This window comes from Saimiri boliviensis, chromosome X (assembly GCF_048565385.1).
Source record: "Saimiri boliviensis isolate mSaiBol1 chromosome X, mSaiBol1.pri, whole genome shotgun sequence".
Taxonomy (NCBI): Eukaryota; Metazoa; Chordata; class Mammalia; order Primates; family Cebidae; genus Saimiri; species Saimiri boliviensis.
In genome coordinates, this window is record NC_133470.1 from 66085896 (window position 1) to 66101906 (window position 16011).

General features: G+C 42.2%; 1 protein-coding gene across 12 annotated transcripts in view; it reads right to left on the reverse strand.

Annotated features, from left to right (window-relative positions):
- ATRX (ATRX chromatin remodeler) overlaps positions 1-9636 on the reverse strand; it is a 312128-nt gene extending 302492 nt beyond the window's left edge. For 8 of the 12 annotated variants that reach the window (XM_074391843.1, XM_074391840.1, XM_003936850.4 and 5 more), the window contains exon 1: positions 9378-9636. Coding sequence is in view for 3 of the 12 variants with exons in the window: in XM_074391840.1 (XP_074247941.1) it covers positions 9378-9397 (20 nt within the window). In the remaining 9 variants the exon portion in view is untranslated. The other 4 variants (XM_074391841.1, XM_074391842.1, XM_074391835.1 and 1 more) reach the window with 2 other exon arrangements.
- Between the last annotated feature and the right edge of the window lie 6375 nt (positions 9637-16011).

The following is a 16011-nucleotide window of genomic DNA, read 5'->3' on the forward strand; positions in this document are numbered from 1 at the left end:
ATAAAGGGCCAGATAGTAAACATTTAGGCTTTGTGGGCCACTAGGTCTCTGTTGCAGCTATTCAACTCTGCAACTGCAGTGCAAAAGCAGCCACAGACAATGTAAATAAATGGGCATAGGTGTATTCCAATAAAACTTTATTTGCATGGCTCACGCCTATAATCCCAGCACTTTAAAAGGAGGCCAAGGTAGGCAGATCACCTGAGGTCAGGAGTTCAAGACCAGCCTGGCCAATATGGCAAAATCCCGTCTCTACTAAAAGAAAAAAAACTGAGCCAGTGGGGTGGCGAATGCCTGTAATCCCAGCTACTCCGGAGGCTGAGGCATGAGAATCACTTGAACCCAGGAGGCAGAGGCTGCAGTGAGCTGAGATCATGCCACCACACTCCAGCCTAAGTGACGGAGCAAGAGTCCGTCTTACCAAAACAAAACAAAGATCAAAAACAAAACAAAAAAAGAACTTTATTTACAAAAAACAGGCCACTGGTTGGCAGGCCCAAGTTTGCTGATCCCTGACCCTGCAAACAAAATCCCCCATATAAGCAAATGCAAATTTTGTCCTATGCTTCAAATTGTTCCCTGAAATAACAACCCTGTTGGAAAAAAATTCACATTTTCAAAGCAAGCATTACAGCAGAAATAAATATGTAATGCTATCAAATAAACAAAAAAATTAATATAATTCAAATAAGCAAAATGATAAATCCAGCATTACTCAAAAATAATTTTTTAATTTAGATTTTGTAAGTCAAATGTTATCCAAAAGTAAACTGAGCACTTCAAATGAGCAAAATGAAGACAACTAAGGATGCATTCTGATCATGGTCATTCAAAATCTGTGCATTAAATTATACACAATCTTTTTTAAAAGTAGGTAATACTTTCCACAATTCTGAACTAAAATTATCAGACCCATTCACAAAGGTATATATACCTTTTATAAGATCAAGCCACAAAAGCTACCATACAAAATGCACATTAGTAGCCAGGCATAGTGGCACAAGCCTGTAGTCCCAGCTACTCAGGAGATTCAGGTAGGAGGATCACTTGAGCCCGGAATTCGAGGATGCAGTGAGTTATAAGCTATGATCATCCCACTGTACTCCAGGCTGGGCGACAGAGCAAGTCCTTGTCTCTTAAAAAGCACAATAGCTATGCAGTATTTGTCCAGAACTTAAGTTTAACATTCTATATTGACCTTCCAAATAGAAAATGCTAATATACACAACATTCCTTTGCTTAAGCTGGTACTCCTCACATATGGAATTCTCCCACAGTCTTCTTTGTCAAAACTGTACCTACACTCCAAGGAACAGATTCAAATGCTATCTCTCTATAAAGTTTTCCTTGGTCCCCACCAGAAATGTCTTTCTACTTTGAACTTCATGCAGCATTTATCACTTTATATCCGGCACCAAAACTGATTGTGTACACATCTTATTTCCTCTGATATACAGAAAATAAGACCAGTCTTTAACCATACTACTTTCCCTACGTGGAGTGCCCTCTCACAGTCAACCCTTAACAGCTAACTCATTCAAGACTCAATATAGATAACATCTCCTTTGCAAAACTTTCCTAGACATCCCCCAAATTAGGCTTTTCTCATTTCTGATCCCTAGCACAATCAATATATTTCCATATTAGCACTGCTTTCTAATTGCTTATTTACTTACCAATCTCCTTCACTTGACTAAGAATGCCTTAAGGTGGCAGGAATTTTATTACCCTTGGCATACCCTAGCACAGTGCCATGCATGGCCCCTAACTGATACTTAAGTATTTGAGCAACTAATAAAGCATTCCCCCAAAACATGGAGTGCAGGATATATACATGTGAATACCACTGCCAGACCAATAATTTCTTAAACAAATATTGTATGCGACAGTTAACAAGAGTGCTGGACTACAGATACCGGAAATGACTACTTCAAACTAAAACTGAGAGACAAAGTTTCAGAGACAGTATCTGAAAATAGCAGCTACAGTGCAAAATTCAAAGACTTTTCCCAGAGCAAAAAGAACAACTGGCTAGAACTAACATAGGTCTTTTCAGACATACCATCTTCAATCATAAAAGGGCAGAAATATACTGGATATAGCAATCTTTCAAAATAGAACATATTCTAAGCCACAATAATTAAGAAACTTCCCAACAAAAATGTTTTCCCTTTCCAATAAATGTTTATGCAACCAGGTATACATGATACTATGGAAAATATCGGCAACAAAACACCTGTATCCTAACCAGGTAAGTTTTAGGGCAAAAAGATTTAAATACATTGAATAAAGAAATTTTATCTCACCACTACCCTTCTCCCTAACCCACAAAAGGCAGGTAAGAAAATGATCAACAATTGTATAAGCAGAATTTTTTTTTAAATAACTTTAGGCAGAGTATGGTGGCTTATGCCTGTAATGCCAGCGTCTTGGGAGACCAAGGTGGGAGGACTGCTTAAGTCCAGGAGTTCAAGAGCAGGCTGGGCAACAAAGTGAGACCACCGTCTCTACAAAAAAATCAAAAAATTAGCAAGGCATGGGGACACACCTGTGATCCCAGCTACATGGGAGGTTGAAGCAGGAAGATTGCTTGAGCCAAAAAGTAAAGGCTACAGTGAGCTGTGTTCAGCATCACTGTAGTACAGCCTATGTGAGAATGAAACCTTGTCCCAAAAAACAGTAACACTATAGACCATGTAGTCTTGTTCATTCTGCAAATGACAAAACGGAAGCCTGGAACAAATAAATGATTTGTCCACAGCCATACAATCAGTTAAGCAACAAAGCTATAACTTAAAAACCAAGGTCTGGCTCACAGTTCAGTGTTCATTCCTCTATACAAGCAGTTGTCAAACCATTTAGTCACAACACCTCTTTACACTCTTTTTTTTTTTTTTTTTTAAAAAAAAAAAAGACAGGGTTTCACCATGTTGGTCAGGCTGGTCCTGAACTCCCAACCTCAGGTGATCTGCCCACCTTGGCCTCCAAAGTGCTTGGATTACAGGCATGAGCCATCATGCCCAGCCTACACTATTAAAAATTAAGAGGGAAAAAAAAAAGAAAAATAATTTTAAAAAACTACTTAAGAGGCTGGGCGCGGTGGCTCATGCCTATAATCCCAGCACTTTGGGAGGCCGAGGCGGGTGGATCATGAGGTCAAGAGATCAAGACCATCCTAGTCAACATGGTGAAACCCCGTCTCTACTAAAAATACAAAAAATTAGCTGGGCATGGTGGCGTGTGCCTGTAATCCCAGCTACTCAGGAGGCTGAGGCAGGAGAATTGCTTGAACCCAAGAGGCGGAGGTTGCAGTGAGCCGAGATCGCGCCATTGCACTCCAGCCTGGGTAATAAAAGCAAAACTCCATCTCAAAAAAAAAAAAAATTAACTAAGACCCCAGAGTTTTAGTTTGTCTTTTAAGAACCATTATTACTAACATAACTTACCTGCTCCAGAGTATCTTTAGGCTTTATCAATAGCTATTATTGATAAATATTGATATTTACTCCCATTTGAGCTTACTCCCATTTTACAGATGGAGAAACAGAAGTTAAACATCTTGCATGTCAGCTTCCAAGCTGACCATAAGATAAGCATTAGGATAAAATTAGAGACAGACTGCTTACGCACTCCTTTCACTGCCCTGTTGTATTCAATATATCTAAAGGAAGATCTATACATCAATTTTCACTGGCTTAAACTATTTAAACAGTTTCTGATATCCAAAAGAATATTCACGGTCCGGGGGAAAGCACTTCATGTAAATTCAAGAATTGCCTGTATCCTGTCACCCAACCCATAAGTTTATTCAGACCCCAAAATTGAAAAAGACACATACACACAATTACTTATGAAACAATTATTTCACACACCTACATCAATACTTAAAAGAAATATTATTTTAAGTACTACACTTATCTCATCTCTAGAAATACAATATATAACTGAAAGCTCATGGCCAGCTACACCAAGGGTTGCCAATAATAAAACCGGGCCTGATAAAAATTAAGGTCCAAATGTCTTTCTTTTCACCCCAACCCATTACATAACCAAGCAACTGATATTTAAATGCTTAAAAAACCCTTTATAAAATTTACATCTCCTCCCCCTCCACAGGCCTGGTTTTATGCTTTTTAACAGTGGAAATGCAAGTATTTCACGTACAATGTTGTTCAAAAATTAGGTCACTATGCAAGTACTTGTTAACTACCACCTTAACAGACACACACTTTCTAAGACATTCAACATCTCTCAATTTAGACAACTTCTGCCTTTTTATATTTAAGACCAATAACAAGTTTATATAGCTGTCAGCTTTTCAAGTAATCAATTGCTGTAAGGACTAGAATGACAAATTTCACCAAATCTCCCAGTAATCAGATCTTTATATGGAAATAAATCAAGGCTGGGCGCAGTATCTCACGCCTGTAATCCTAGCACTTTGGGAGGCCAAGAAGAGGGGAACACCTGAGGTCAGGAGTTTGAAACCAGCCTAGCCAGCATGGTAAAAACCCCATCTCTACTAAAAATACAAAAATTAGCCAGGTGTGGTGGCATTCGCCTGTAATCCCAGCTGCTCTCGAGGCTGAAGCAGGAGACTCACTTGAACCCAGGAGGCAGAGAGGCTGCAGTGAGCCGAGATCATGCCACTGCCCTCCACCCTGGGTGACAGAGTGAGACTCCATCTCAAAAAAAAATTAAAAATAGGCTGGGCGCGGTGGCTCACGCCTGTAATCCTAGCACTTTGGGAGGCCAAGGTGGGTGGATCACTTGAGGCCAGGAGTTCAAGACCTGCCTGGCCATCATGGTGAAACCAAATCTTTAAAAATAAATAAATAAATAATAAAAATAAATTAGGCCGGGCGCGGTGGCTCAAGCCTGTAATCCCAGCACTTTGGGAGGCCGAGGTGGGTGGATCACAAGGTCAAGAGATCGAGACCATCCTGGTCAACATGGTGAAACCCCGTCTCTACTAAAAATACAAAAAATTAGCTGGGCATGGTGGTGTGTGCCTGTAATCCCAGCTACTCAGGAGGCTGAGGCAGGAGAATTGCCTGAACCCAGGAGGTGGAGGTTGCGGTGAGCCGAGATCGTGCCATTGCACTCCAGCCTGGGTAACAAGAGCGAAACTCCTCCTCAAAAAAAAAAAAAAAATTAATTAATTAATTCCAAGTTCTCTAAGACAAAAATAATAATAAAGTAAAAAATAAATTAATTAATTAAAGTTTATCAGTTATGAGGCCTCCATTCTAGGCCCTAGCTCCAGGATGACAATTCTAGACATATCCTGGGCCAAAAGGGAACCTGCTGCCTTGAAGGGAAGGACCCAGTCCTAGCAGCATACATCACCTGATAACTGAAAGTCCTTGGGCCCTGAATAACCAGCAGAGAGCCAGTCACAGTGGCTCACACCTGTAATCCCCACACTTTGGGAGGCCAAGGGAAGTGAATCATTTGAGTCCAGGAGTTCACGACCAGCCTGACCAACATGGTGAAACCTCATCTCTACTAAAAATATAAAAACTACATGGGCATGGTGGCATACACCTGTTAATCCCAGTTACTTGGGAGGCTAAGGCATGAGAATCACTTGAACCTGGGAGGTGGAGGCTGCAGTAAGTCAAGATCATGCCACTTCACTCCAGCCTGGGCAACAAAATGAGACTCTGTCTCAAAAAAAAAATAAAATAAAAATTAGGCTGCGTGTGGTGGCTCACGCCTGTAATTCCAGCACTTTGGGAGGCTGAGGCAGGTGGATCACATCAGGTCAGGAGTTTGAGACCAGTCTGACCAACATGGAGAAACCCCGTCTCTACTAAAAATAGAAAAGAAAAAAAATAAATAACTGGGCATGGTGGCGCATGCCTGTATTCCCAGCTACTCAGAAGGCTGAGGCAGGAAAATCACTTGAACCCAGGAGGCAGAGGCTGCGGTGAGCTGAGATCACGCCACTGCACTCCAGTCTGGGCAACGAGAGTGAAACTCCATCTCAAAAAAATAATAATTAAGGTCGGGCACAGTGGCTCATACCTACTCAGCACTTTGGGAGGCTGAGGCGGGTGGATCACAAGGTCAAGAGACCGAGACCATCCTGGCCAACATGGTGAAACCCCGTCTCTACTAAAAATACAAAATATTAGCTGGGCGTGGTGGCGCGTGCCTGTAGTCCCAGCTACTCGGGAAGCTGAGGCAGGAGAATTGCTTGAATCCGGGAGGTGGAGGTTGCAGTGAGCTGAGATCGCGCCACTGTACTCCAGCCTGGCGCCTGGTGACAGAGCGAGACTCTGTCTCAAACAAAATAATAATAATAAAAATAATCAGCAGTGATATCCATGTACCCAAGTACTCCACTGAGGGCTTGGTGATTACAAAAGACCCTCTCTTCAAGCCAATCTTATTTCAAACAATACAAACAACCAAAAAAAAAAAATTCTTTAAAAACAACAAAAGCTGGCCGGGCGCGGTGGCTCAAGCCTGTAATCCCAGCACTTTGGGAGGCCGAGGCGGGTGGATCACGAGGTCGAGAGATCAAGACCATCCTGGTCAACATGGTGAAACCCCGTCTCTACTAAAAGTGCAAAAAATTAGCTGGGCATGGTGGCACGTGCCTGTAATCCCAGCTACTCAGGAGGCTGAGGCAGGAGAATTGCCTGAGCCCAGGAGGCGGAGGTTGCGGTGAGCCAAGATCGCGCCATTGCACTCCAGCCTGGGTAACAAGGGCGAAACTCCGTCTCAAAAAAAAAAAAAAAAAAAAGCTTTAAAGACTGAGCCGCTGATTAGTCAGTGTATGCTTTAGCCAGGTCATCGGTTTATTTTCCTTCCTCTTGTCTTTTGGCCATTTTTCCACCACAGAATCCTAGAACATTACTTTTTTTTTAATAAACACAAGTAAAAATCAGAACTAGTCTTTGTTCCTGCTTTTTAAGTGCTTGACAAAAGATTTGATAAAGAAAAAATCTGGAACTACTGTGTAAAATAACATTAACATTAATGCTCATATTATTTCTGCCTCACATTAAAAGAATGATTTGGTATTGTGAGTTCAACTCACTTGAGCATTACCTGTCAGATTCTCCTTTAATCATGATTATGGTTTGGGAGATTGATGACACTTCAGCTTGAGACAGTTCTAAACACCTACTTGGAGCTCTTTTATAGTAAATAATCAGGGAATGTCACACTTTTTAATTAATTCCCTACACTCATACATGCAGTTTTTTACTAGAGGTTTTTCATGTAACTTAAGATTCTCCTAGCATTATGTTTCAGTCATCTCACTATATACTATGTCTGGACATAAAAGGTGTAACATTATCAACAGCTACAAAATCATAGATCTACAACAAATGAGAGTAGGTAAGATGAACTTCTTTCATCGTTAACACTTGGGCTAAATTTAAATGGCCATAATCAGGTTAGACCTAGCAGCTGAAGGGGGCATTAATGCCTTGTGGTTAAGAACATAAGCTGTGAAGTCAAGATGGAGTTCAATTCCAGCTCCACCAATTACAAGCTGTCTAACTTCGGTCAAGTTCTTGATCTCTCTGTGCCTCAGTTTCCTGATCTTTAAAATGGGCAAAACTTAGCCCACAGGTTTGAGAATTAATCAAGAGTATAAAGAATGACAATAAGCAATCAACTTAGTTATGATTATTACTCTTACCATCAAGATCTACAAAAATTCAATACTAGTAAGAAAAACTGACCCTTGTGTAAAATGAATACTCTATTCAGAAATTCTATATTTGTAATTTGTTCATTCTAAAGAAACTGAGAAGATCTGACTTCAAACTATAGTTTCAAATGCAGACTTTGTGAAACTTCGTAAAATCTAGAGGTCATAATTTAACTATAAGCTACCATTCATGAATATGAACATGAGTGCCTGGTAATAACAGGCCAACCAGTTGTACTGGGTACCTCTTACATACCTAATACCCCATAAATAAAGATTTGTCGAATTTGAGCCAGTGACAAATTCAGAAATGAAGGCCACAATCGTGTACCCAACTAGAGATCTATAATGTCAGAACTATAGCATATTTTTCCCCAAGGTAAAGAAAATATAATCTATCTGCTACTTGTTCATGCAGAAAAAGAGACATATGTATAAGCTTATTCCCCAATTCTACATTCTAGCTAAAGTGCTCTAAAAACATATGCCAACCTAAGAGTTACTCAAACGCACATTTTGCCAAGTGCAAATACAATTCTGGCCCATGCTCCTTGTACTTTTATTTTGCCACTAGACACCAAGGATGCATTTCCGAGTAAAAAAAATTACTTAATTCACATCGTGGGATTAAAAGTCAAATGTCAAACAGACTGAAAAGCCAGCCAGCCACCTAGGTAAAAGTGCATACATTTCATATTGACTACCCAAATTTTGAGACCCGTCAAGAGGTAAATCGGCACACAAGAAAAACAGCTTCAACCTAATAAACGTGCTTGATTGGTTAAGAGGAGGCCTGCCAGGCACAGTTTCCCTTGCAATAAATCTTACTTCGCATCAACCCACGTTAACCTGCCCTTCATCCCTTCATCCTTCATGGAATAAATAAGTAAATAAAGATAGGGCCTAATTACTCCTCTAAATCTGCCCAGAAAGTAGGGAAACATTGGAAGTAATATTACGGCTGGACTTCACAAAAAGTAGTATATACTAGGGTCCTCTGGAAGCAAAACCCTGTGTTGTCTCCCCTCGCCTAAAAATAAACACAAGGATACCCTTCAGGATATGGAGTAGAAAAGATACCTAAATACCTGGCACGACAGCAAGTCCCAACCAAAAAAAGAAGAAAAAAAAAAAGAAAAAAAAGCTTGTCTCCTGGGGCTGCAGAAAAAAATCCCGCAGGGTCCGTGTACTTCCCGTCTCCAGCAGCCTAAACGCCTCTAAGTCTTCCTGGGATCTCACATCCTCGCGCCCGCCCACCCCTCCCCCTCTTCTCACCCTTCCTCCCCTCCTTCCCCCCCCCCCCCCCCCCGCTTCTTCCCCACGCAGTTTCTAGGCCCAAAGATTAGAAAAAATGACCGGGATACCAAAGACCGCCTCCGACTTCGAGGCACCAAAGAATAAACAGGAACCCGACCGGGCGTCACCGTTTAGGGGAGATTGCAAGAAGCGCCCCATACCCCAGGCCGCGCCCCCCCACCTCCCGCCACCCCCATTCCCACCGCCACCCCCACCCCCACCCCCACCCCCGTTGGAGCCTTGCGCCGATACCCCGAAACCCTTCTCACCTAAAGAGAAAACGATGCCTCTTTCGGCTAAGCAACACACAGGCCTAACCCACCAAGCGAACGCCTTCCCAAACACCCGAGTCAGACGGTGCCTGGGCCCAGACCGCTGGGGCCCATGAGACCGGATTGCGTTTTACCTCATGGGCTCAGCGGTCATGTTTTCGCTTGAACGCCTGGTCGGCTTCTGCGATTGCTGGGCGCCGGTTTGCGCTCCCCCGCGCCCGGTTAGGATAGAAATGCACTGGAATCTTAGTCGTCACTGTAGCTGCTGCTGGAACCTCCCCACAGCTCAAAGGCCGCTGCCACTGCCACCGCCGCAGGAGCCGCGGAAACAAAGCGACGCCGCTGCCGCCGCCATTTTGTTGGGCCGAGGCTCAGGCAGGAGAATTGGCGCGTCCTCCCTCTTTCTCTTTCCGTCATCCATTGGCCACCTCCTCCAAAGCGCACAGTCTTATTGGCTACGACAATTCACCTTCTTTGGGGGCCTGTTGCTAAGGCGGTCGACGTCATTTGATCCCCTCCACCTTTTCGCAGGGGGTCCAATTTAGTCCCAGTTGACCTGAAAGTGCTAGTGACTTAATTTGACTTTATTTTGAAAATGCTCTTTTAGTCCATCCTCTTTTTGCTTAGACATATTAACGAAGCAATAGCAGCAATTTACGTTTATTGAGAGTTTACTATATGCTCGGCACTACACTAATCCTTTATCCGGGTTATCTCATTTAATCTTTACACCCTCTGAGGTAGACAAACCTACATTTTCCAGATGAGGAAACCAAGACACAAAGTCCCACAGTAGTGGAGCGGAGATTCACCAGACACTCTTAACCACTAATCTACATTGCCATCCTATGTATTTTCCTTCGTATATGCTAGGCTATCGTAAAGTTCTTTTCTTTCCTAGATGTTTTATACATAATATTTGGCACACCAACATGCTCACAAATGTTTATGTGTATAATGTAATTATGTATGTATATGTGTGCAAATGACATAAGATCAAGTTGAACTCTGCATAAAATTATTTCCATATTGAATAAAGTGCAACTTAGAATACACACACACACACACACACACACACACACACACACACACTCCACAGGGGCCGTTTCCCCAATTTGATGTGATGTTTAGCTCACAAACCAATCAATTTAGATCTGCTTCCTCGTCATTACACAGGAAGCTTGGCTGGATGATCTCTAAATGCCTTTCCAGCTATGATGATCTATAATTTGATTCTACATTGGTAATCTCTGCTAATCACAAACAAGTTCTCAAATCTAATTGTTTCGAATTTTATTTCCAAATTTGTTCTGCCACTCATGCTTTAGTTCATTTTATTTATTTTTCTTGAAATATGCAAGAGCTCCTGTCGTGGTTAGGTGACAGGGTTGCTGCTTTCTACTGGGATAGCAAGAGATGAGCCTTTTTTGAATAAAACACTTTGAAAATCTGATAGACTCACGCAACTATTTTTTTCTTTTCTGCGACAGGGTCTAGCTCTGTCACCCAGGCTGGAGTACAGTGGGGTGACACAGCTCACTGTAGCCTCGACCTCCCAAGCTCAAGCAATCCTCCCACATCAGCCTCTCAAGTAGCTGGGACTGTAGGCCGCGCCATCAAGCCCTGGTAATTATGTACTTATGTATTACTATAAATGAGGTCTCTCTGTTGCCTAGGATGGTCTCAAACACCTGAGCTCAAGCCATCCTCCTGCCGCGACCTTGAAAAGTGCTGGAATTGAAAAGTGCTGGAATTAACGGGAGTGAGCCACCACGCCAGGCCTCAGGCAACTTTTTAATCAACAGATGCCTGTACACATTACAGTTACATCTTTCAAACGTTTGACTTCAATTGGCAATTGTAGAAACCAGACCTCTGCACCTGCTATACTGATTTTTGTCTTGTACGCATTAAATATCACTTTAACATACAATTTACAGGAGTCATTTGTTTTCTTCCTTGGTAAATGCAGTTAATTTGAACGATGTACTCCATCACAAGGCAGCACAGAAATATGCTTCCTGTCCAACTGACTTCATTATGAGAAAAATAGTAAATGGTCAAAATGTTACCAGGTTATTGGCATTTTGAACAAAGAATTGGACAAAACGCACAAAGCAAGGAAAGAATGAAGCAACAAAAGCAGAGATATATTGAAAACGAAAGTACACTCCACAGGTTGTGGAGTGTAGGAGCTGCCGGAGCACAGGGGCTCAAGACCTCCATTATGGAATTTTCTGGTATTTAAATACCCTCTAGAGGTTTCCTAAATGAAGTCGTGGCCCTGCAATCAGTCCCATTGATTGCAAAAAGCAACCAGTCAGAGGCTAAAATGAAGTTACAAGGGTAACATCCTATGCAAGCATCTAATTGGTTGGAGAAAGTAACCAGAGGCTAAAATGAAGTTGCAAAATTACACTCCTATGCAAACATCTGCTTTCTGCAACCAATCAGAGATACTTTCAGTTTCCCATCTGCCAAGCAGAAAAGGAAGGGGATTTCCAAAGGGAGTAGTCCTTTTGTTACTTAGGTGTGGGATGTTGGGATTTTCCTTTTGATTTAGTTCTCTGAAGTCAACCTTAATCAGCCTTAGAGGTTCCCTGCCTCCAGACCCTATTCTCCTGCCTCACATTATTTTTTAACGAATTGAAATTATTAAGGTAGAAACTAGCTCTCAGTGACGAGACTTCATAACACTAAACAGCTTTTTTTGTTTTTGTTTTTTGAGACGATGTTTCGCCCTTGTGGCCCAGGCTGGAGTGCAATGGCATGATCTCAGCTCACGGCAATCTCCGCCTCCCGAGTTCTCAGCTTACAGCAACCTCTGCCTCCCAGGTTCAAGTGATTCTCCTGCCTCAGCCTCCCAAGTAGTTGAAATCACCGGCATGCTTCACCATGTCCGGCTAATTTTGTATATTTAGTAGAGACAGGGTTTCTCCGTGTTGGTAGGGCTGGTCTCTAACTCCTAACCTCAGGTGACCCGCCCGCCTTGGCCTCCCAAAGTGCCGGGATTACAGGCATGAGCCATCGTGCCCGGCCTAACACTAAACAGCTTTAAATGACAAATCTCACAAAAGAAACATTTTAATAATAAAACTATAATCACAGCCGGGCGCGGTGGCTCAAGCCTGTAATCCCAGCACTTTGGGAGGCCGAGGCGGGTGGATCACGAGGTCAAGAGATCGAGACCATCCCGGTCAACATAGTGAAACCCCGTCTCAACTAAAAATAGAAAAAATTAGCTGGGCATGGTGGCACGTGCCTGTAATCCCAGCTACTCAGGAGGCTGAGGCAGGAGAATTGCCTGAACCCAGGAGGCAGAGGTTGCGGTGAGCCGAGATCGAGCCATTGCACTCCAGCCTGGGTAACAAGAGCAAAACTCCGTCTCAAAAAAAAAAAAACTATAATCACAAATTTTTTCTTTTTTCTTTTTTTCTTTTTTTTTTTTGAGAGAGTCTTGCTCTTGTTTCCCAGGCTGCAGGCTGGAGTGCCGTGGCACGATCTCGGCTCGCTGCAACCTCCACCTCCCAGGTTCAAGCAATTTTCCTGCCTCAACCTCCCAAATAGCTGGGATTACAGGTGCATGCCACCACACCCGGCTAACTTTTGTATTTTTAATAGAGACGGGGTTTCACCATGTTGGCCAGGCTGGTCTTGATCTCCTGACCACAGGTGATCCACCTGCCTTGGCCTCCCAAAATGCTGGGATTATAGGCGTGAGCCATCATACCCAGCAATCACAAATGTTTTAAATTTTAATTTTGTTTTGAGACAGGATCTCTCTGGGTCACCCAGGCTGGATCATAATGGCATGATCATAGATCACTGCAGCTTCAACCGCCCAGCCTCAAGCGATCCTCCCACCTCAGCCTCCCAAGTAGCTAGAACTGCAGGCCTGAGCCACCACACCTCAGCTAATTTTATCTTTTTGTTGTTGTTGTTGTTGTTGTTTTAGAAACTAGGTCTCATGTTGCCCAGGCTGGTGTCTCAAAGTCCAGAGCTCAAACTATCCTCCCACCTCAACATCCCAAAGTGCTTGTATTACAGGTGTGAGCCACCATGTCCAGCAATAATCATAACATCTTAAAAATGAACAATATTGGCCGGGCAAGGTGGCTCAAGCCTGTAATCCCAGCACTTTGGGAGGCCGAGGTGGGCAGATCACCAGGTCAAGAGATGGAGACCATCCTGGCCAACATGGTGAAACCCCGTCTCTTAAAAAAAAAAAAAAAAAAGAACAGTATTTGTGAATATTGTTGTAAATAACAACTTGTGAATAAGTTGTAAATAGGAACTCACTATGTTTGTGAAGCATAAGGAAGAGAACTCCTGAGCCAGACATGGTGGCTCATACCTGTAATCCCATAACTTTGGAAGGCCAAGAAGGGAGGATGGTTTAAGCTCAGTAGTTTAAGACCAAATTCAGAAACATAGTGAGGCCTCATCTCCAAAAAAAATTTTTTTTACTTAAAAAAAAGAAAGAAAATTCTTTTGTTAGTAAAGGATGGCTAACAACGTTTTTTGTTTTTTGTTTTTTGTTTTGAGACGGAGTTTTGCTCTTGTTACCCAGGCTGGAGTGCAATGGCGCGATCTCGGCTCACCGCAACCTCCGCCTCCTGGGTTCAGGCAATTCTCCTGCCTCAGCCTCCTGAGTAGCTGGGATTACAGGCACGCGCCACCATACCCAGCTAATTTTTTGTATTTTTAGTAGAGACGGGGTTTCACTATGTTGACCGGGATGGTCTCGATCTCTTGACCTCGTGATCCACCCGCCTCAGCCTCCCGAAGTGCTGGGATTATAGGCTTGAGCCACCACGTCCGGCCAACAACGTTTTACTGATATAAAAATAGGTGTATCAGTTTCAGTGATGATTATCAATGGGTTCCCATCAACTATTTTAGAAGAAGCGAACTGGTACACATCTTCACATTTTTCTTCAAATTGCCACAGAAAGCAACCTAGTTCTTTCTCTGACTCTTGACCATAAATGGGTAACTTGTGAATTAACTTGTTTTGGAAGAAATAAAAGATAAAGTACCTGAAAGAGAGCAAATCAGCTGAGAAAATACTCTCATGAATTTTAATAAACAGTTTTGGCTGGGCTCGGTGGCTCAAGACTGTAATCCAAGCACTTTGGTAGGCTGAGGTGGGGCAGATCACTTGAACTCAGGAGTTCGAGAGCCTGGCCAACATGGAGAAATCCTGTCTCTACCAAAAATACAAAAAAAAAAAAAAAAAAAAAAAAAAGGAGCCAGGCATGGTGGTGTGTGCCTGTAATCCCAACTACTTGGGAGGCTGAAGAGAAAGAATCACTTGAGCCCAGGAGGCAGAAGTTGCAGTGACCTGAGATCATGCCACTGCATTCCAGCCTGGACAATGGAGTGAGACTCTGTCTCTAAATAAATAAATAAATAGCTTCAAAACCCCTGTTTTATGTCAGAATCATAATGCTTTGACAATATTTATGAAATTTTAAAATACGTATATTATTTAACCCAGCAATTTAACTTCTAGGAATGTATCCAACAGATACACTTTACAGGAGCAAAACGAGATATCCACAAGATTATTCACTGCAGCATCATTTGTAACATCAAAACACCAGATACCAAGGCACAGTGGTGTGTGCCTGTAGTTCCAACTACTCAGGAGGCTGAGGTGGGAGGATTGCTTAAACCCAGAAATCCAAAGCCAACTTAAGCAACATAGTGAAACCCTATCTCTGAAAAAAATGGAGACCAGCCATGGGGGCTCACGCCTATATTCCCAGCATTTTGGGAGGCTGAAGCGGGATGATTGCTTGAGCCCAGGAGTTCAAGACCATCCTAGGCATATAGTAAGACACTCTTTCTATGTATATATATATAAATAAATTATATTCTCTCTATGTATATGTATATATATACACATAGAGAATACAATTTATATATATTTATATAGAAAATTTATATAGAGAATATAATTTATATAATATAGAATATAATTTATTCTCTCTATAGAGAGAATATTCTCTATAGAAAATAATTTATTCTCTATAGAGAATAAATTATATTCTATATTATATAGAGAGAATAAATGTTATAATTAAATTAATTAAATAATAAATTATGTTATATCTACATAGCAAAAATAGCATATAGCTCCATAAGTTTTTTTCAGAAATCAGTTGCGTTTCTATCTACTAACAATGACCAATCCAAAAAGGAAATTAAGGCCAGGTGTGGTGGCTCACACCTGTAATCCCAGCACTTTGGGAGGTTGAGGTAGGTGGATCACCTGAGGTCAGGAGTTCGAGACCAGTCTGGCCAACATGGTGAAACCTCGTCTCTACTAAAAATACGAAAGTTAGCCAGGCATGGCGGCACGCGCCTGTAGTCCCACTTACTGTGGAGGTTGAGGCAGGAGAATCACTTGAACCTGGGAGGCAGAGGTTGCGGCGAGCTGGGATCACAACATTGCACTTCAGCCTGGGTGACAGAGCAAGACACTACCTTCAAATAAAAAGGGAATTAAGAAAACAATCCCATTTACTATAGTATCAAATAGCATAAAATGTTTACAATAAACTTAACCAAGGAGGTGAAAGACTTACACACTAAAAACTCCAAAACATAGTTAAAAGAAATCAAAGAACAGGCCGGGCATGATGGCTCATGCCTGTAATCTCAGCACTTTGGGAGGCCAAGGCGGGCAGATTACCTGAGGTCAGGAGTTCAAGACCAGCCTTGACAACATGATGAAACCCTGTCTTTATAAAAAATAATAAT